This window comes from Myodes glareolus, chromosome 2 (genome assembly GCF_982192425.1).
Source record: "Myodes glareolus chromosome 2, mMyoGla1.1, whole genome shotgun sequence".
NCBI classification, from domain to species: Eukaryota; Metazoa; Chordata; class Mammalia; order Rodentia; family Cricetidae; genus Myodes; species Myodes glareolus.
In genome coordinates this window covers 6,329,476-6,351,268 of record NC_142027.1, presented here as the reverse complement: position 1 = coordinate 6,351,268, position 21,793 = coordinate 6,329,476, and the positions used below count along the sequence as shown (strand labels likewise).

At 49.7% G+C, this 21,793-nt stretch overlaps 1 protein-coding gene across 3 annotated transcripts in view; it reads right to left on the bottom strand.

Annotated features, from left to right (window-relative positions):
- The window catches only part of Hlcs (holocarboxylase synthetase), a 176,558-nt gene extending 162,335 nt beyond the window's left edge, over positions 1-14,223 (bottom strand). Inside the window, exons 1-2 of one of the 3 annotated variants that reach the window (XM_085685801.2) lie at positions 14,045-14,223; positions 12,786-12,943 (exon numbers count right to left, since the gene is read on the bottom strand). Coding sequence is in view for 2 of the 3 variants with exons in the window: in XM_087898959.1 (XP_087755085.1) it covers positions 4,207-4,341; positions 6,660-6,854 (330 nt within the window). In the remaining variant the exon portion in view is untranslated. Of the gene's footprint in view, positions 1-4,206; positions 4,342-6,659; positions 6,887-12,785; positions 12,944-14,044 lie in introns of those variants that run through there. The other 2 variants (XM_087898959.1, XM_087898964.1) reach the window with 2 other exon arrangements.
- Between the last annotated feature and the right edge of the window lie 7,570 nt (positions 14,224-21,793).

Here is a 21,793-nt window from a genome sequence, read left to right as displayed (position 1 = left end):
TGGTCTATATAGACAGTATCTTAGAAAGTTAACCAAGGGGATGGCTGTGGCAGGCAGGAGAAAGCATTCCCACGGCTAGTGCTCCTTCTTCCCCTGCAGTAACAGAACTCCGAGTCGGCTGAACCCACGGAGACTAGCGAGGGACCGGGGTTCTTGTACTCCTCTATAGCTAAGGGACCAAGGGGACTGTGTCCAAACTCTGGGCACCTGGACGGGAGCAGCAACAGCACAGTCAATTCCTGGACCACAGTGTCAGAGAGGAAGCTAGCCCACTTCCAGTGTTCCCTCTTCCCCTATCTTGAGGGCTACAATGTGGGAGAAGCTGGTAGAGAGGCAGGGCACAGCGGGAGCCAGAGGCTGCGTCTAACAATCACCGAGGATGGCAGAGAAATGAAAGCAAAAGAAAACTGGGCCCCTAGGTGCTGTAACACCTCACTGAGAAGGAAGACCACTTTCAGCCTGCCTGAGCCACTAAGCCACTATGGGTCTCTCTGTTACAGAAGCTTAGCTGATACCCCCACAGTACAGCAACCTTGTTGCTAAAGAGGCAGTGTGTAGGCACACAAGTTCCCCACTTTTCCCGAGGCGCTATGCAGGGCTGTTCTGCTTCCTGGTTCCACTGCATCAGCTTGAGGGTGTGGCATAGAACTGCCCTCTCCTGTTATGTTAATATCACCTACGGCCCAAGGGTGTAGCTCAGAGAGAACTCTTCTGTCATGGTAATTCCACCTGCAAGCAAGGTTCTCGCCTCAGGCAAGGTTCCCGGGTCAGCTTTTCTCTGAGCCTGAGCACGCCCACCTGGCTTCCTCTTTTCTCGGTTCAGCTGCTCTCTGACCTTGGGTGCGGCCCCCTGACTTTTCTCTTTCCTTGATCCTGATGGGGGGCTGGTGTCTTTTTGCCCCACAGTATATATACCCGACTTATGCTTAATAAAGCTGCCATTTGCCACTTGCTCTTTGGCAGATGAGCCGGTCTCTTTGTGTGTGTGTCGTCTGTTCAAACCCCTAGGACATGCGTCCGTTCTCGTGGGCTCGAGTCAGGAAAGCGCACGCCTGTTTCGAGGTTCAGGTGTCCACAGAAAAGTGCGGAAGCTTACAGCAGTGTGTCACCACCTCCATAGTAATACACAATTAAGTAACCAGTTAGGAAATTAAAAACTATAGCAGCTGCAGTGGTGGCCCACGCCTTTAATCCCAGCACTTGGAAAGCAAAGGCAGATGGATCTCTGTGAGTTCCAGGACAGCCTGGGCTATTACACAGAGAAACCCTATCTCTAAACTTCATCGAAAAGATATTGTCTCAATAGTTAGTCTTCTGATACCAAACACAGCCAGCCAGCCACAAGAACTACTGACTAGACTCAGTCTAACAAAACCTTTTCCTGTTTAGAAAACCCAAAACCAACAAATAAAAACCATTCACTTGTCCTCTGGCAAACAGAAGGGATCTGAGTATTGAACATCTGTTAGAACCTTGTCACTTAGACACGTGTGGCTTAGGCCACTCGGCTCCTATTTCTTTCAAGAGAGTGATGGAGGCAGGAGACCCTAAGCGTGTGATTTCTGTAAAATATCTCACGGGACTTAATAAAGCCTTTGACACTAAGTGTGGAAAAGTTAAACAAAGTTTCATGAACATTCTGGAGAGAATGCAGGGGTCTCAGCATAGCAGCCGGGTCTCGGGCCTGCCTGACAATCCCCGCCCACACCAGCCATCTCCCTCTCTCTCCTTTCCTGTCTTCCCCATCCCAGTTCTGGTTCCAGGCCTTGCATGCTGTGCAAGCGTGCCCCGCTCTCCCGGCTCTCCCCGCTCTCCATCTTTTCTGTCCTCCCATCTGGAGGATGACCACAAAATAAAGATCCCACAAACTTGGGTGTGAGTGGCAGAATCCCTGAAGGGCAGGCAAGAGGCACACTGTGGCCAAGTGAGAGCAGGAAGCCAACCCTGGCTCGCCACAGTCAGGAGACCCCAGGCTGGGGAAGAGGAAAATGACCCCCACCTTAAGGACAAGGGCTGCACACCTCCTGGTCAGGCTGCCACCAGAGCTCCAGCAAGTGTCCCAGCAGGTGTGCTTCAGGACCAGAACTCTGGCCATCTGCTACATCCACGGCTGTCTCGCCAGTGTAGCAGAAATGCTGACTGGATGGGCAAATATTGCCGGTAGGAGTGGGATTTGTGCTTCTAGGAGCTGTGTGTTCCAGGCGGTCCCTTGGCAATCAGTTGTGGTGTAATGCTACCTGAATTGTCATTAATACTGACTCGACCTGGCTGTCCTTGGAGCCAGATATGTGTCTTTTCCCTTGTCTGTGTGTTCTTTGTGATTCTTACATATTGCTAACAGATCAGACTATTCCAGGCAGTTGCGGATACAAACAAGACAGGTAAGGACATTTTTTAATTCTGCTCCGCTATTAATTAAAGCCTTGAAAAAGTAGCCAGTTCTGGGAATTGCCAGAATCATCATTAGAACAATTGCTTGATGATGGGAAACAAAAAGAGTTAATTTTACTAGAAAAAACCTTAGAAGCTTTAGGCATTTGCCTGAGAAATATGTGCAATTGTAAACAGAAGGCCTATGAAACCTTTCTTATGGGAAGAAAAAGACCTAGCCTAAATTGACAATATCTGAGCCTGAGAATTGAGAAGGGAGGAAAGTTGAAGTTAGTGATATAAAGTAAACTTCAGAAAGATTCAATACTATGTATTAGAATTTTCCTAGCAGAAAGTTTTCCCAGGGAGATAGTAGCCTTTTTCTTTCTCACCCAGGCACACAAGGTCACTTAGCTCAAACCAACCAGCCACCTGCAAGCTGATAAAGATGGTCTAGCTCAAGGGCAGTGATCTCTTTGAAGGCAAGAAGAGAGAGTTTGTTTTGTAAAATGTGAGAAAGCAGAAGTCCTTGTGCCCAAGTCAAAGCATCTTCAAAGATTCTTTTTGTAAACTATTTTATGCTGTTCTTTTCTATTTTATGATTTGATGATGTATGCCTTTGCCAAGTTCTTTGATTGTAAAAAATATATAATCCTGCACTGAAGTAAGTAAATCACAACAGCATGTCTCAACATTGAGAGTGTCTGTGTGTCACTTTCCTCGCCGTATCCTGATTTCTCCTGTGCCTTCGCCCTGATTCCCTTAGTCTGAGTGGCTCCCTTGAGCCGGTCCATAGCAGCCATCGAGGGGAAAACCAGAGAAGGGACACAAGACAAGATGGTTTCCCGGTTTAGACAGAAGACTCAAGAAGGAGACGAATCAGGAGCCACGAAAATGAAGATACAAAGCAACGACACTGCGGAGCGGTGTCAATCAAACCGGCAACTTCATGAAATGAGAAGGGGGTGGGGCTTCCTGTGACTGAGTGAAGTATTTTCCCCACACTCCAGGTGAGATAGCCAGGAAGGAGGCAGTCATGTAGGTGAGCCATTTGGGTGCCGGGAAAAGGCCGAGACACAGAAGAGATCACAAGGATGCACCAGACCGGTTGGAATAGAACACAGGACACTGTCGCTCAAATACATTACGGCTCAGTGGGTGAAGGCACCTGCTCCAATCGCAACAGCCTGAGTTGGATCCCTGGGAGCCAACATGGTGGAAGAAGAGAACTCAGTCCTGGCAACAGAACCTAAACCTCATATGCTAACTTCATGCACACATCTATACAGTCAATAAATCATCTATACAATCAATCAATCACTGTAAAAGGAAACAAAAGCCCTATACAAAGTAAAAAAGAGAGACTAGGGAACTGGCTCCATTGGTTCGGTGCTTGCCATGCTGGCAGAGAACTTGAGTATAATGTCTAGCGCTGAGTCAACGTTCACGCCAGGAGTGATGACGTTCCCTGAAACACTGCGGGAAGGTGGGGACCTCAGGTCCCAGTTCCAGACCGTCTCAAACACAAGGTGGACAGAAACTGAAGATACCTGAGGCTGTCCCCTGGCCTTCACATGCACTCATACACACACACACACACACACACACACACACACACACACACACATGCACATACATGCATAAGCAAAGAAAGAGATGACAGGAACATTACTAGTATATTTTATATAACCCAATATATCCCAAAAGAAAAGGAGTCACCTATAAAGCCCAGAAAAGAACATTCATTTTTAAAAAATGAAACAAACAGACAAACAGCAACACTCAGGTGTGGCCTAAGACACACCCTAAGATGCACAAGGAGACCATGCCACTCACTGTTTCTGAAGACGCTGCCTTCTGGAAACTGTCGCCTTGTGCCCAAATGCTCTCGGTCACAAATGCTATTTGTTCTGCCTCAAGTATGAAGGGGGAGACAAGAAACAGGGCCCACTTGTTCAAGTCATCAACAGACTACAAAAGAAGAAAGGAAAAGAGGATTCATGTCATTTCAGGCCATGATCTCCATATGCTGGTTACCCCACCCCTGGCTTCTTCAGGTAAGATTGACACAAGTATCTGACACACTGCAGACCCGACGCCACCCCTCAGCAACCTTCACTTTCTGTGGAACTGTGGGAGTTTAAACAGGTGTATGGACCCTGGCTTGGCTTAAAAGTTTCAAAGTCTCTGGGTATTTGTTTTTATGCAAGAAATTCTGACACTATTTCTTTCAACTTAAGATGTCTGAGCTTGGGGCTGGAGAGATGGCTCAGCGGTTAAGAGCATTGCCTGCTTTTCCAAAGGTCCTGAGTTCAATTCCCAGCAACCACATGGTGGCTCACAACCATCTGTAATGAGGTCTGGTGCCCTCTCTGGCCTGAAGGCAGACATGTAGGCAGATATTGTATGCATAATAAATGAATGAATAAATAAATTGTTAAAAAAAAAAAAGATGTCTGAGCTTCCCAGGTCACACTGGGAGGTACATTTAAGGGTGAGGCTTGGATGGCACGGTCGGTCTGGAAGTCACATCATCGTCAAACCCAGAGACTAAGCTACTTTGGAAAAGGCCTTTCCCATACGCAGAGACTCGGCCAGATGAGCTTCAGAGCGAATGTGCACCCCAGTGGGGAGCGGATTAAACACAAGGCTGGGCTGATGTAGTGGTCCTTTTCCTAGCGTCAAACAAAAAAGGAATTGTCCTCTATACAAACAAACCCACTTTGTCCTTACATTAATCCATAAACTACACTGTGTAATAACCGTTTCCACGGCTTCTGACCTGTAACAGGTATGGGAAACCTGGAGGACCCATGCCGAACGCAAAGATCACGTCACTTTACCCGGGGCCTGGCCATCCTCAGGTGCGGGTAGCTTGTTTAGGTGAGCTAACAACCTTGAAAGCCCTTTCCTTTAGTTTCAGATTTCTAGGAGGAGAATTGTAATATGATCTTAAAGTTTCAGTCTGCGGTGCAGTGGTGGTGCACACAAGAACCTTCTGAGTCACAACTCTGAACCCAAGTGCAGACAGCAGTGAGGTATGAGCAAAGTTCAAGGTTGAGAAGCAGGGGCTAACTAACTGTGCAAAGCCGGGTGCAACATGGTCAGGTATCCGCAAGGCTGTCCCTACTTGGGGTTCTGAAGCAGGTAAGAGACGAGTAATTAGGTTAGCTAACTAGGTTAGCATAGTCAGCAGGCCAAGGAGGTCATGAAAATATTCAAAGGTGTCTAGGAAAACTAATTTGGCAAAATTTCCACTCTAATATAAACTGCAAAGATCTTGTGTTAAATAAATTAGCTTAGAAACCACCACAATGGGAAAAAAATCCATCCTCATTTATTTTTCAGTTCTGTGGTCTCTCTCAAGCAGTTTTAGAGAATTTAGCTCCCATGTTCTAAGAGGAGCAGTGTCCCCTTCCAAGGCACCTGTCTTGGTCCAGGTGGTCCTAGTCACGGCTAGGCAACAGAAGCTATACACTTGGGATACATGAGAAAACTTAGTGTTAGCCACACTGTATTTTTCTTTTATTTATTGATTTTATGTGTAAGTGCCTTGCCTCCGTGTGGATGTGCGCCACCTGCATTCCGTGCCTCCCCCTTCCCCGAACTGGAGCTACAGGAGGTTATGAAGCCACCATGTGGGGACTGGGAACAGGACATGGGTGCTCACGAGAGCAACCTGTGTTCTTAACAGCTGAGCCATCCCCAACCCCTACAGTGTATTTTTCTTTTTTTAACTTAGAATGTTGTTTTTGTTAATTCCCTGGAAGCACAATTCCATCCTCATACCTAAACAGCCTGACAAAAATATTCACCCTGAAGTAAGATTATGATTCCTAAATGAGTCTTATGGTTTGACATCTATGAAAAAAGCTCTCATTTTGGTGCTAAAAGTGAAGCCGCTTTCCAGAAGGAAGCGGAAAGGGCAAAAGGCCGTTGAAAATCAAAACACTGTGTGATGTTCACAAAAGTAAGGACTGTCCAGAAGCGAATGGTAGGAAGTGCACTGTGAAGTCAGGTCTAGCCTGCAGGCGGCCTGTGCAATCGGCCATCGTCCCCTTCCCGGTGAGGGGGCTGCGCCATCACCCTCCGCACTGGACCAGAGGCCAGCCTACGGTAACGCTAGGTGCCAAGTGGGGTGTCCTGGGCGTCCCCGCTCCCGCTGCAACAGACGCGGGAGGGGGCAGCTGGCCCACGGCCGAGAGCGCACGGCAGGGCTTCCCGGGCCGGGTGCAGATGCAGATGCCGCCGCGCGCCCGCTCCACGCGGCGCCCCCGCCCGCCGCCCACCTGGCTCTCGCCGACGCAGAAGACGCGGCCGCCGCGGCTCAAGCACACGCGCGCGTCCCCGGGCTGCGCGGCGGCGCGGCAGAAGGTGAAGGAGCAGCGCGAGGCGCGTAGCCGCCGCACCGTGGCGAGCACCAAGGCGGCCGGCCGGCGCCCCCAGCGCGCCCACAGGTACAAGTAGCATAGCGTGATGAGCATGGCCGGCGCCCTCCCGCCTGCACCGGCCCGCGCCCGGCCCGCGCCCGGCCCCGCCCCGCCCCGGCCGGAAGCGAGCCTGGGGGGGGAGGGGGGGAGTGCGCGTGCGCGTGCGCTACTGGAAGAGGGAGGGGGCTGAGGGCGAGGGCCGGAGTGCTGGAAAGGGGAAGGATGTTAGGGAAGGATGCGCTTGAGACGAGGGGGTACGGGCTAGGTAGAAGTTGGGGGCGCCAGGTCCTGTGATGCGGGTAAAAAGGGGATACGGGTATGGAAAGGCCGCGCCAGGACTGAAGATGGCACTGGAAGAGAGGTTACCGTCTCTCTCAGGAGGCTGGCTGTTCCAAGAAGGGAAGGAAGGAGGGACAGGAGATTGGAGGTGTGCCCTAAAGATGTAGAGACCGAGGCTGTTTCACCAGAGGGAACTGGGGAGGTGATCAAAGCCGTGCTGGGAACTTAGAGGGATAGGAAGAACCTCTAAGGAATCTCGGTTCCCTGGAGGAATTAAGAGAGGCCGCTCGGAGTAGAGTGGTGGAGGGGAAAGTTTGAAGGCGGGAGGGTGATAGTGGAGAGGGAGGGTTCGATGCGGGGGAATGGTGATGAAGAGGGAGAGTTTGATTGGGAAGGAGGAGGAGGATGGAGGGGGAAGTTTGACGGGGAAGGGGTGCCTAACCTAATCAAGTCAAAGTCCGCCTTATGTCAACAGCCAATATTTGCTAACTATCTACACAAGTCATAGCGCTAACACAGCCTCTACCTGGCCCAGTTGGAAAATAGATGAGTCCATCTTATGAGACCTTGCTAAGCCTTCAGAAGTAGTGCCGGGGAAATTACATGAATTCATATGACGCACCAAACAAGACAAATGGGGCATTCTCACGCATGTCTGTTGGCAGTTTACCCATCAGTTACGATTCCCAGTGGCCTTGGCACAGGGGAAACACAAACGTCCCAGCAGCTTTCTCTCTTGAGCCTGTCACCCACAGCGCCTCTGAACAAACCCCATCCAGGGGCTTGCTGCCTGACCCTTGCTCCTCCACTGTAAATGGGTGGCATAATTAGTAAGAACCACCAGGTGTGCCTCTGGTGTCTTGCCTAATCTACGGATAGATTTTTATTTAAGTACACCAGCCACAGATCTGTGGGCTCATCCTGAGCGATGGGGGTGCATGCTTTTAATTCCAGCAGAGGCAGACTGGTCTGAAGTCAGCCTGGTCTTCAGAGCAAGCTCCAGGACAGCCAAGGCTACACAGAGAAACCCTGTCTGGAAACTCACAGATCCCCAGACTTTCAGTCAGGTGGCCTAGCAACAATAGATTTAACAAGGGAGTCCAAAGACAAATGACCGGGCTCCTAGAAACAAGGTACATATCGCTGGGAACAAGAAGACAGACGATAAGGGATGGAAAGGATGCAGCCTACACTCCCCTCGTGGAACTAGCTTCTGCGTGACACTGACTAACACCGAACCGTGTTTCTGCTGGGTAGTTTTATGTCAACTTGACAGATAAGCCAGAGTCACTGGAGAGGAGGGAGCCTCACTGAGAGACTGGGCTTTAGGCAAGCCTGTAGGGAAGTGGTTCTAACCTTCCTAATGCTGCAACCCTTTAATACAGTTCCTCATGCCTTGGTGACCCCAGCCATGACACTGTTTTTGTTGCTACTTCCTAACTGTAACTCTGCTACTGTTAAGAATTGCCATGTGATATCTGTGTTTTCTGATTGTCTTATGCAATCCTTCAAAGGGGTCATGACCCCACAGGTTGAGAACCCCTGAAATAGGGTATTTCTTAGTGATTGATATGAGAGGACCCAGCCCACTGTGAGTGGTGCCATCCCTGGGCTGATGGTCCTGGGTTCTATAGGAAAGCAGGCTGAGCAAGGCATGATGAACACGCCAGAAGCAGCACCTCTCCATGGCCTCTGCGTCAGCTCCTGCCTCCAGGTTCCTGCCCTGACTTCCTTCAGTGATGGACTATGATGTCGGAGTGTAAGCCAAGTAAACCCTTTCTTCCCCAACTTGCTTGGGTTGTGATGTTTCATTGCAGCAGTAGTGGCCCTAACGAGTCTGCTTTCTGTTGCCATCATAAAACGTTGATGAAAGCATCTCGAGGAAGAAAAGGATTTGTTTTAGCCTATGCCACCAACGGAAGCCAGGGCTGGAGATTGAAACCACGCTTACTATTTCTGACCATGGCTTACTCAGCTGCCTTTCCATACAGTGCAGGCCCTCAGACAGTGGCCCAGCCCACAGTGCCATGCTACCACTGAGCTACGTCTCCGTTCTGATTTGTTTTTATTTTTAAATCTGTGTATTAAGAGAACACACAGAGTTGACTAGAAATACTTCTCTGATCCCCAACTATAAAACATTAAGGGGCTGGAGAGATGGCTCAGTGGTTAAGAGCACTGGCTGCTCTTCAGGAGGTCCTGAGTTCAATTCCCAGCAACCACGTGGTGGCTCACAACCATCTGTAATGACATCTGGCGCCCTCTTCTGGTGTGCAGGCATACATGGAGGCAGAATGTTGTATACATAATAAATAAATAAATGTAAAAAAAAAACATTAATTAAGATACCAAGAACACTGGGTCACCCAGATGGTCCAGCCTGATGACCTGAATTCAGGACCTGAGACCCACATTGTGGAAGGAGAAAAACCAATTTTCACAATTTGTCCTTTGACCTCCACACATATGCTGTTGTATATGTATATTCTCTCTCATGCTGTTGTATATGTATATTCTCTCTCTCTCTCTCACGCGCGCACACACACGCACACACACGCACGCACACACACATGCAAAAGCTACCAAGATCACTAATTACAAAGGAAAAGGTAAATACACTAAAACTAAGCTCCTCAGGCTGGAGAAAGGGCTCTGCAGAGAAGCGCACTGGCGGCTTCCAGGCCACCTAAGTTCAGTTCCCAGCACCCACACTGCGGCTCACAGCTGTCAGTAACTGCAGCTCCCAGGGACCCAACACCCTTTTCTGGCCTCTTTGGAAACCAGGCGTACACCTGATACACAGACATACATATAAGCAAAACACATACAGACATAAGATAAAACCTTTAAAAATAAATGTAAATTAGGACCCTCCCTTTATTTAGAGGCATTATAAAGAGGGACACACTCTGACACAAGAGGAAGAATCTAAAACACAAGTAATCAATAAAGGGTTCAGGCCTGGAGTAAACAAAGAACTCCGAATTGAAAGACATGGTCAGGCGGGAAAGAGAGGATAAAAGATACACGAACATGCCGCAGGCAGGTGACTGGCACGCTTGATGCTCAGCTCCCAGGCATTGGAAAATAGAGTGGCTAGTGGCGATCCCTGTAAGTTCATGTCTGCCCCCACTGCAGAAGCCTTTGTGCTGACTTGCTCCAGTCCCTGGCTTTCATGACCACATTTTCACCAGACAGTAGAAACCACTACTCAGACAAAGGGATTGAGCAGAGAGGACGTGCTGGAGCTGGACCAGACACCTCTGCCTACAGACAGATGTGCAGTGCCGCCTGCCGCCACTGAGAGCAGCTGTCTCTGCCACCAGGGGCTGGGCATGGGAAACGGGGAGTCCCCTTAGCTGGGGGCTCAGGTCACATGACCGAAACCAGAGCCCACCAGGCTCGCCTGAGGGCCGTGGAACACCAGAGGACGAAGATTCCAGCAGAGAGGGGAGGAGGGAAAGCTCCTGCTCTTGTGGCCCAGGATCCCTGTGGCTAAAGCTCCCTGGAATCAGATAGCAGAGTCTCTGGGACCCAGCGGGGACAGGCAAGGGCAGGAGATGTGGGTGAGTGGCCAGCCTCTGTGCTTCCTGAAATGACTCCTGGATCTTTTCAACAAAGTCCCGTTTCTAGTTCAATGTTTATGGGAATTGTGGCCACCCTGACTTATACACTTAAGTCCTAAGCCCTAAGCAAGCAGCCATATTTAGAGGCCAAGCCTTTAAAGAGGTGATCCAGGTAAAACGGAGGCGTATGAGTGGCCCCTAGTTCAGTAAGTGTGAACAGAGTTCTCACTGCTCTGGGGGAGGCTCCCCCAGCCCCTGGTGTCCACATACCCAAAGGGCCTGGGATGTCCTGGTGGAAGTTCCACCCCAGCCCCCCTCCCCCATCTCTCTCCAAACCCTGCCACATCTTAGAAAGTCCACCAAATGCTGACCCCTCCCCCAGAGATGCTCGAGACCACTCCCACAGTGTATTTAAAATGCCCCCCAGAAAACAGAGGTGAGTTTTTGGTTTCTCTTCCCTGTCTCCTCTCTAGGGGTATGGAAAATCATCTGGAATGTTTTATCCATTAAACCTGGGCCTTTTCTAATTCGGTTTGATTTGGTCTGATTTGGACTGCTGTGTTGGCGGAGAGGCTTAGGCGGAGAGGCTTATGGTGTGCAAAAACTTTTCGCGTACAAAGGACAGAGAATGCAGAGGACACAGAGAGACGCCTTTGACAGAACCAACTCTGGTCGCCCCGCCATCCTGACTTCTAGCTCCCACACCGTGTAGTACTTTTTTACAGCAACCTTGAACTACCAGGCCTGAGTAAGTCTTTGCTCCACCCTCCAGTCCAATATTCATTGTCTTCCTTAAAGATCCTGGCTTCAGCCACCCACCTCCCACCACCACTGAGACGCTGTCTGTCCCAGGCTTCAGTGCCACTTCATCACCCCGCACCCCACATTGTCACCCCGCACCCCACATCGTCACCCCGCACCCACATCGTCACCCCACACCCCACATCGTCACCCCGCACCCACACTGTCACCCCACACCCCACATCGTCACCCCCGCACCCTACATCGTCACCCCTGCACCCCACTTCATCACCCCGCACCCCACATCGTCACCCCCGCACCCTACATCGTCACCCCCGCACCCCACATCGTCACCCCCGCACCCTACATCGTCACCCCTGCACCCCACTTCATCATCCCGCACCCCACATTGTCACCCCGCACCCCACATCGTCACCCCGCACCCCATATTGTCACCCCCGCACCCCACTTCATCACCCCGCACCCACACTGTCACCCCGGACCCCACATCGTCACCCCGCACCCCACATCGTCACACCGCATCCGACTTCATCACCCCACACCCCACATCGTCACCCGCGCACCCGACTTCATCACCCCGCACCCCACATCATCACCCCCGCACCCGACTTCATCACCCCGCACCCACATCGTCACCCCGCACCCCACTTCATCATCCCGCACCCCACATCGTCACCCCCGCACCTCATGTCGTCACCCCCGCACCCCACATTGTCACCCTACACCCCACTTCGTCACCCCCGCACCCCACATTGTCACCCTACACCCCACATCGTCACCCCCGCACCTCACGTCTTCACCCCGCACCCCACATCGCCACCCAGGCATCTCACATTGTCACCCCTGCATCCCACATCATCACCCCCACACCCCACACCATCACCCCACACCTCTACACTTGCATAGTAGGTTGATACTTCAAAGGCAACTTGAATAAAACCAAATGCATTTTTCTCCAAGTTACCTCTTGATTTCTACTCTATTCTGTGCTCCCGTCCGCCATGCTATCAACCAGAATTTGTCATTTTGGAGTCCTAACTTCCTCCTGCCCCATAACATGTGTTTACAGCAGGATGTTAGCTACATGTTTAATCTTTCCACTCCACTCCTAGAAATGAAAAGAATGGCCTCCTTGACAGTGTCCTTTGCTGGTTCCCACAACTGTGTTATCCAGCTAGACTGCATTTGACTTTCTGGGGACACAGCTCTGAGCCTATTTGTCCCTTTACAAAGGCCTGCAGTGCCTGACCTCAGGGAACTCTGGTTCATGACCTCAGGGAACTCTGGTGTTATATCGGGCGTTCACGACCAGAAGCTGCACTTACCTAGCCTAATCTCCCATGCATTCCCTCACCATACCACAGACACCTGTACCCACCACACGCCAGGCGCTGTGACAGTCATTCCATACATCCAGTGAGCTTGTGCTGTGGCTTGGTGCTGTCTGTCCCTGAGGGTTCGTGTGCTAGGGCAGCGGTTCTCGGCCTGCGGGTCATGACCCCTTTGGGGGTGGAAGGATCCTTTTACAGACTTCACCTAAGACCAGAAAACACAGATATTTACATTGTGATTCATAACAGTTGCAAAATTACAGTTATGAAGTAGCAAGGAAAATAGTTTTATGGTGGGGACAGTCAAGTTACCAGGGAAAAAATAATCTCACAGTGATGTCAATAAGGTTATGATTCTGTGATGCATGCATCCCTAGCTGTGATGCATCCCTAACTGTGATGCATCATGCATCCCTAGCTGTCCTGAGACTGCAGCGGGGACCTGTCTGTCTAGGAGAAGGCGGGCAGATCCTGGGGGATTGCTGTCCCCAGAAGGATGTAGGACAGTTCTCAGAACGTGATGCCACAGAGCCATAGGTGTGCTAGCTTCTACACGTGACATTTCCTTCCTGCTTCCTAAAGAACCCTGCAGAGGCCAGACTGATGGGGCGGCCCAACCTTGGCCTTCAGACTCCGAAACTGAACTGAATAAACTCTACTGACTTATCACCCAGCGTCCAGTATTTGTTATACCAACAGGAAACAGGGAGGAATAGTGGCTGCGGCTACATGGGAGGCTAAGGTAGAGGAGTCACTTCAACCCAGAGGGTCAAGACCAGCCTGGGCACATAAGGAGACCCCTCCATCAAAAAATAAAATGATAAATACTCTGAAAACTGTCTCTTATGGCCACCTTCTTGCAGAGGAGAAAAGTGGAATTTATAATAACTCACCCGGGATCTCAAAACCAAATGAGGACACTAAGGTATGAACTGATGGCTTTCTCGCTCCCTGGATAAGTGCCAGCGGACACACATGGCAACCCACAGAGACGACTCAACAGCCAGGAGCCAAGACTTGTACAGTGGCTCAGGGGGTGAATGCACTTGTCACCCAAGCAGAAGGCCTGAGTTCAAAATCTGGCACTCATATGAAAGCCTGTACCCTAAGTGGTCCTCTGCCCGTCACACGCATACTGTGGCACTCACAGCTGCTCACACACGTGTGCACACTACATCATCACCAGCAGGATCCACACGGTAACTGAACAGAAGGTTCAGGGACAGCCTTTGGACAGATTGGGGGGCTGGGACTGTCCCTAACTTGGGCACATCCAGAAGCTGTGGGTGGAACTTATCACAGTCACCTGCAGACACTCTGCTCTGGAAGTCCAAGTGCGTGCGGTGAAGGGAGGGGCCTGGAGCGGGCTTCCTGTGTGGTAGCTGAATGTCAGCAGTTCATTGCCAGCTCAGGAACTTCCAGTACTGGGAGACTGAAGTTGGAAATCAAAAGGCTCAGCAGCCAGGAATGGCGGTTCATGCCTATGACCCTACGGTTCAGGAGACAGAGTATCACTGTCTGAGGCCAGCCTTGGCTACATAGTAAGTGCCCAGGTGGTCTAGCATAGAGTAAGACCCTGTCTGAAAAAGGAAAATTGTTTTAATTTACTAATTAAAAACTCAATGCTAGGCACAGTTGTAGTGTGAACGACACAAATGTGTGTGTGTGTGTGTGTAGTGTGGTTCACACAAATATATATATATATATATATATATATATTACACACACTACACACACACACACATCAGTGCTATGGAGAAAACAGACTCACGGGGCTGGGACCAAGGGAGCTAGGACTGAACACATGCCCTTTCACGCTGCCTGATCCAGGCTTCAGCACCCAAGGGAGCGTGAGAGCGAGAGACCCTCTCCCTCACAAAGTTGTCATGTCCATACCCTAGGATTGGTAATCCCCCCCAGAAGCCATTGGCTAAAGGAATGGAAATCCCACAACACACAGTGGTGTATGTCTATTATCCCAGCACTCGGGAGGTGGAGGCCAGCCCAGACTACAAAGGGTGTCCCAGGCCAGCCTGAAACATACTGAGAAACTCAAAAGATAGGATAAGGCTGGCGTGATGCCTCAGAGGGCATGATGACAATGCCCCCAGGGGCTCATATGTGTGAATGCTTAGTCATAAGGGACTAGAACTGTGTGAGAAGGATTAGGAGGATTAGGATTAGGAGGTGTGGTCTTGTCAGCAGAGGTGTGAGCACTGAGGTTTCAAAAGCCTACAAGCCCAGTCAGACAGATGTGCTGAAACTTTGCTGGTAGGCCACAACCTCATGGCGATACACAGATTAATAGAAATGGGTTAAATTAATATGTAAGAGTTAGCCAATAAGAAGCTAGAGCTAATGGGCCAAGCAGTGATTTAATTAATACAGTTTCTGTGTGATTATTCTGGGCCTAAGAGGCCGGGAACAAGCTAGTGGACTCCCTACTACAGTGTGGAATCCTGGCTTGAATCCTAGACAGAATAAAAGGACGCTAATGGGAAAACTGGTGAAATCTGGAGCTGAAGTTTAGTTCATGTGTGGCACTGACAGCACTGAGTTAGGATTGATCAATCCATGATTGTGTAAGATGTCAACACTGGTGGAAGCTGGGGAGGGGGAGAAAGAACTCTCAGAACTATTTTTGCAACTCTTCTGTAAGTCTATCATGATTTCAGAATACATGTTAGAGCACGGCTTTCTCCTCCGCTTCATCAGAACTCCTCTTTCTGTCCTAAATAGTTACGTAGCTGTAAGCAAGTTACGTTAGCGTGCTCAGTCCCAGTGTTTCAGCTATGAAAAATAATAATAGGGGAGGAAGGGAATGGATAGCTCAATAAAAACAATAATGAAGGAGGAGGGGGGCAGTGGTGTCGCACACCTTTAATCCCAGCACTCAGAAGGCAGTGGCAAGCAGAAGTTTAAGGCCAGCCTGATCTACAAAGTGAGTTTCAGGACAACCACGGCTACACAGAGAAACCCTGTCTTGAAAAAACAAAAATAAATAAAATGCAAGCCTGGCGCGCTGCTGGACACATGCAGTCTGCTACACAGGGTGCTGAGGCTGGAGGCTCTGGCTTTGGAGGCCAGCCTGGACAACTGAGCCAGCAAGATGGCTTCATGGGCAAAGAGCTCGCTGTGCAGGCCTGAGTTCAACCCCCAGAACTCATCATATAAGGAAGGGTACAAGGGGTGAAGGATTCTACAAGGTTGCTATGACCCCTCCATGGAATCCACCGTGGATTGAATGCAGCCATGTACATATTTTTAAAGAAAGAACACGGGGCGGGAAAGATGACTCGGCAGTTAAGGAAGCACACTGCTCTTGCAGAGAACCCAGATTCCTCCCAGCATCCACACAGTGGTTCACAACCATCTATAACACCAGTCTCAAGGGATCAGCTGGCCTCTTCTGACCTCTGCAGACGTGCATGCACCTGGCACACACAGACATACATTCAGGGAAACACTCTTACACATAAAATAAAAATTCTTTAAAATAAAAAAAAATATTGCAAAAAAACAAACCAACCAAAAAAACAAAACAAACTCCCAACCTCAATTTTTTAAAGGAGGAACACAAACTAGATAGGTTTCCAGGTGCCTCCCCCTGCACCCCCAGCTCGCCTCCCCCGTGCACCCCCAATTCGGACACTCCTGATGCTCAGTTGCCTCCCCCTGTACCCCCCACTTTGATCCCAACACAACTCGGTTTGCTAGGCATCTCCACATTCCTGGACCATGCTGGCACCAGTAAATGCTCAACATAAGTTCCTGGAGTTAAAACTCCATTCCCTCCCCCCCACAATGAGACACAACTGGCATCTCTTTTACCTTCCTGGCTACTGGAAAGCGAAGTGCTCACCAAACTTTCTACACTACATGTAAATCCGCCTTCACACAGCACAGGAGAGTGGTCCTTTACAATCAGAATATGCAGAAGTCAGTGGAGGAGGGAGGCCCCATCCAAACAATCAGAGGGGACCTGGGGGGTGCGGGATGAACAGGACACACAGCTTCCAGATGAGCCCCCAGAGCCCATCCCTCACCCCCGTTCCCGCCCCCACCCCTGTCCACCTTCCCTCCAGCATTCAAGGGTTTCCAAAGTCAAAAGCCCTTCCGTGGATGGAACTGAAAAAGCGTGAGCCCCACTTCCACCCCATCAGCAGGAGTGAGGTGTCCCCACAGTCATAAACAGTAAACACCCTAGCAGAGAGAAGAAGAGGTAGGGAACAGGATGCAGTTGGATTGAGCTGACTTCCCACAACCCTTTCCTACCAGATTTTGGCCGGGGGGGGGGGGGGGGGGGGAGGAGATAGTATCCAGACCTGGTCAAGCCAAAGGGCCCGCTGTGAAGAAATTATCCCCCTGTCTATAAATACCTTCCCCTAGGAGTCAAACAGAAACACCAAAGCCAGGCTGGGCAAGCCGGCTACCTCCTGGGGAACCAGAAAGGGAATGGGTCCCCAGCGGGAGCCACCTTCAGCTGGCAGCACGTACCTCTAAGGCCCCCGGCGTCCCCGTCCCTCACGGGTGCTCCTGGCGCACGCTGCCGCTGCCGGCAGCAGTCAGCCAAGTACACCGTAGAGGGGCGGTGCGTCTTCACCAACCACAACGCAGGTGGCAGCCTCGTGAGCAGGAACGGACCACGGGAAAGGGCCAGATCCCTGCAGCCCCAGGTCCTGGCCACACCCCAGCCAGGCTCAGGCAGTGCCAGGGCTACCTCTGGCCACTCTCGGCAGAAACCTCAGACACCGCCAGGGCCCGCTGCACACACGATCGCTCTCAGAAGTGTGGCCTGCCCCATAGCAGGGCAAGAGTCCCTTCTTGTCCTTTAGGGTTGCTGGTCACAGAGGTCAAAATGTCACCTCCCTGTGGAAACCTGCAGTACTCTAACCCTGTGATGGATTGCTTGTGCACCTGTGCCTTGGTTGAGCACCCTCTGGGGAAATAATAAACCCTGTGAGAGAAAGACTGCAGATCCAGTCCCTCTAGAGAAGTTACTCCTCCCTCCTCTCAGTTGAGGGGGGGAGGGTCTGATTTCTCAACACTTATTCTCCACCTTTCCCTTCTCACCTTAAGGACAGGGAAGCCTGAGAGGGTCTTGATTCTGACCTCTGAACCCCGAATCCTTCATTCTCAGGTCAAGAGTTTCGAGAAGTCCCCCACCCTAGGTTTCCAGACTCTATTCCCTGCTCTAGGGACTCAGGTTCACCCATGTCCACGCGTCCTTGAGACACAGTAGCTAGAACAGAGAAACAGGTTAGGTATCTGCCATCTGAGGAATGAGTGAGGAGAATGTGGCACCTATACACAATGGAATTTATTCAGTGGAAAGAAAGATGGGATCTGCAGGTAAATGGAAGTAGCTGGAAGACATTATACTGAGTGAGTAACCCAGACCCAGAAAGACAGACACCAAGTTCTCATTCACATGTGGATCTGAGTGTCAGATCTTTAAATCTGTGTGCCCGGAGTCCATCTAGAATCCAGGAAACTAGAAAGGGACCATTGGTGGGGACTGAATAAAGACCTTACATGGAGAGGACAGTAGAATACAGGGAATGATGTGGGCCTGTGGGCTGAAGACAGATGCCCCAACAGCACAGAAGAACTTTGGGTGACTGTCCAGGCAGCGAGATGTCTCTGTCAATTCTAGAGTTTTGGAGTTGCTTACAATGCACTTCCTGTTTACTTAGGTAATATTATATCCTTCTGGAGTCTTTGATGGAGTTGAAAACAGATAGTTTTCCTTAGTTATGATAAAAGATAAATTAGATATAAAACTTTAGACTCACAAGATAAAATGGATGATAGAATATTTCCTTTATTTGTCAGATACAAATGGACTAAATAGTGTAACTGTAATTCTTGCTTGATACCAGTTTTGTTATATGTAATTTTACTATGTTAAAGTTAAAACCTTCCTTTTTATTTGGACAGAAAAGGGGAGGTGATGTGGGATTCCCTTCTCTATATGTATTATTTTCATTGATTAATAAACAAGGAAGCTGCTCTTGCCTATGGCAGAGAAAAATAGAGCTAGGTGGGAAAACTAAACTGAACGCAGAGAGAAAGAAGGCAGAATCAAGCAACCACCATGTAGCTGCCCAAGAAGCAAGATGTGAGAAAAAAAAACACAAGCCTCATGGTAAAATACAAAATAATAAAAATGGGTTAATATAAAATGTAAGAGCTAGCTAGGAATACACATGAGCTACTGGCCAAACGGTGTTGTAATTAATATAGTTTTTGTGTGATGATTCGGGTCTGCATGACTGGGAAATGAAAGAGCAGTCTCCACTTACAAATTGATGTGGAGGGGGAGGACTGTGGGGAGGACAGTAGAATAGAGGTGACGTGGAGGGGAGCATAGTGGGGAGGACAGTGGAATACAGGTGATGTGGAGGGGAGCACAGTGGGGAGGACAGTCGAATATAGGTGATGTGGAGGGGAGGACAGTAGGATACAGGTGATGTGGAGGGGAGGACAGTGAGGAGGACAGTGGAATACAGGTGATGTGGAGGGGAGGACTGTGGGGAGGGAGGTTTAGCTGGAAAGGGATGGAGAGGTACAGCTGAGAAGGGGATAGGGAATGGGAAACTAACACTAAGCGTATTTGTAAAACCCAGATGAAGCCTGTTGTTTCATGTGTACTCATTAATTTTCTCTTGCAGTGATAGAACACCACGTCTTTGACTCCAAGCATGAAGCAGATGATGAACGAGAAGTCAGTAAGGCTATAATGATGTCTCAAAGCCCATCCCCAATGGCACACTTCATCCAGCAAGATCACACTTTTTAAACCTCCTAAAACAGCGCCACCATCTGGGTACCACGTATTCAAATACATGAGCCTATGTGGGACATTTCTCATTCAAACCACCACAGTAAGCTTCGTGTGTGTGTGTGTGTGTGTGTGTGTGTGTGTGTGTGTGTCTTCCTCCTGAAGCCATAGGTTGACAAACCAAAAACTCCAGTGCCAATTATGGTACACCTCCCTGTGGAGGGCCGCGACCACATTCTCCATTGCTTCAAGGAACAAAGGTAGAGATTGACCTCTGTGACCCCAAGGTGTGGCGGTACACGCCTTTAGTCCTGATGCCTGGGAGACAGAGGCAGATTGACCTCTGTGACCTCAAGGCGTGGTAGTACACGCCTTTGGTCCCAATGCTTGGGAAGCAGAGACAGGCAGATCTCTATGAGTTCAAGATGATGTAGCACACGCCTTTAATCCCAGCTCATGTGCTTGGTAACTCTCTACCGCTGCGTCCCTGCCTACTCCCGAGGCATCATCTGGGATAATGGACAGCGGACCAATCCAAGAGTGACACGTCAGAAGCGAGGACTGTTTCCTTTATAAGGGCTGGGTTCCCCTCATTCTGGGTCTCCGCCATGTTGGCTGATGCTCTCTCTCCCAAGTGGCATTAAAGCTTTACTGCAAAAGTATCCTAAGTGCCCCGCGTCGTTCTTGCTGGTGAGGCCGAGCGCGGGACACCTCCCTTTGAGTTGTTGGTCAGAGTGTTCCAGAACCCCCAAAATAATACATGCTATTGCTGCTATTCGTGACTGACCCTCAGAACTCGGGTTTCAGAACTCGGTGCTAAGACCCTATTGCTAAAGACAATACACACAGAAGTCACCAGACACGGAGAAATCAGGTTTATTCCTGCTAGCTAGCTTTCCCAGTGCTAGGAGGTACTAAGGAGGCTGCATGGAAGAAATTCATGAACGATCACCCCAGCATCGAACCCTGCAATCTGTAATAATGAACAGAATGACAAGACATGCCCATGCATGAACCAGTACCTCAAATGTTATGGATGTGATTAACCACTTTCTGGCTGGAGTTAAGCCAATCTCCACAGGAGGAAACACATGCCTGGTACTGTGACTCTCGCCCAGAAGCCACAGTTGAGAGCTCACAAGCCCCGGAGTGAAGGTCTTAGTATCAACCCACCCTCCACATTCTTCCTCCACACCCATAGATGGGAGCACCCCAGACCTCAGAGAAGCTTCCTTGTGCAGTGGACAGCTGTTAACACAAAATTCACAGGTGGTCACAGTGTAGCGAGTAGGTGCAGTGGAGTGCTCTGACACAAATGTGACATCGACACCACACACACACACACACACACACACACACGTCTGAAGTGTAATTACACACCAGACCTGAGAGATAATAGTAGTAATTAAGACTACAATAAATAAAACACTTGTGAGGAGCTGGAAAGATGGCTCAGCAGTTAAAGGCACTGCCTGCTTTTTCAGATGACCCAGGTTCAATTCCCAACGCAACCATGGTGGCTCACAACCATGTAACTCCAGTTCCAGGGGATCCTCTGACCTCTACAGGTACACAATTGGTACACAGACATATATGTTGGCAAAACACATAAAATAAAAAATAAATAAATCTTTGAAAAGCAAACAAGAAGCTGTGGCTGCAGTAGCTATGCAAGAAAACCTGAAATACTTGAAAGTGGCAACCAATAAAAGTGACATACATTTTGAATGTATTGTTCCTCATACATGGTGACATTGCGGAAAGACAAATGTGCACATGCTTCTGAACTGCATGCTCACACACGCTACACTTTCCTCCGAAATATCAGCACTGATCCACATTCCCATTATCAGTGATTTTTGTTTTTAACACAATATCTTTAGGACTTTCTCTCTGGTTCAGTTTGAGATGTCTGCTGATTTTTCAAAGCTGCTTTGAAGACAGATGAATCTCTGTGCACAAAGCTTCACACTGTGGTGCTCGGGAAAATCTCATGGCAGGGCACCAGCTAATTACAAGTACCTCATTGTCTAAGCTCTAAATTTAGGTCAGAGCAGGCCGTGGGATAGTGGCAGGAACGTTAATAACCTGAAGAGTCTGATGTAAATTGAGTTTGGGGTCTTCTTAGTAATACGAGGCTCCTTTGCACAAAGCATGTGCCTGCGTACAGGGTGCACAGCTATGTGCATGACAGGGAGCACAGCTATGTGCAGGACAGGGAGCACAGCTATATGTGCAGGACAGGGAGCACAGCTAGGTGCAGGACAGGGT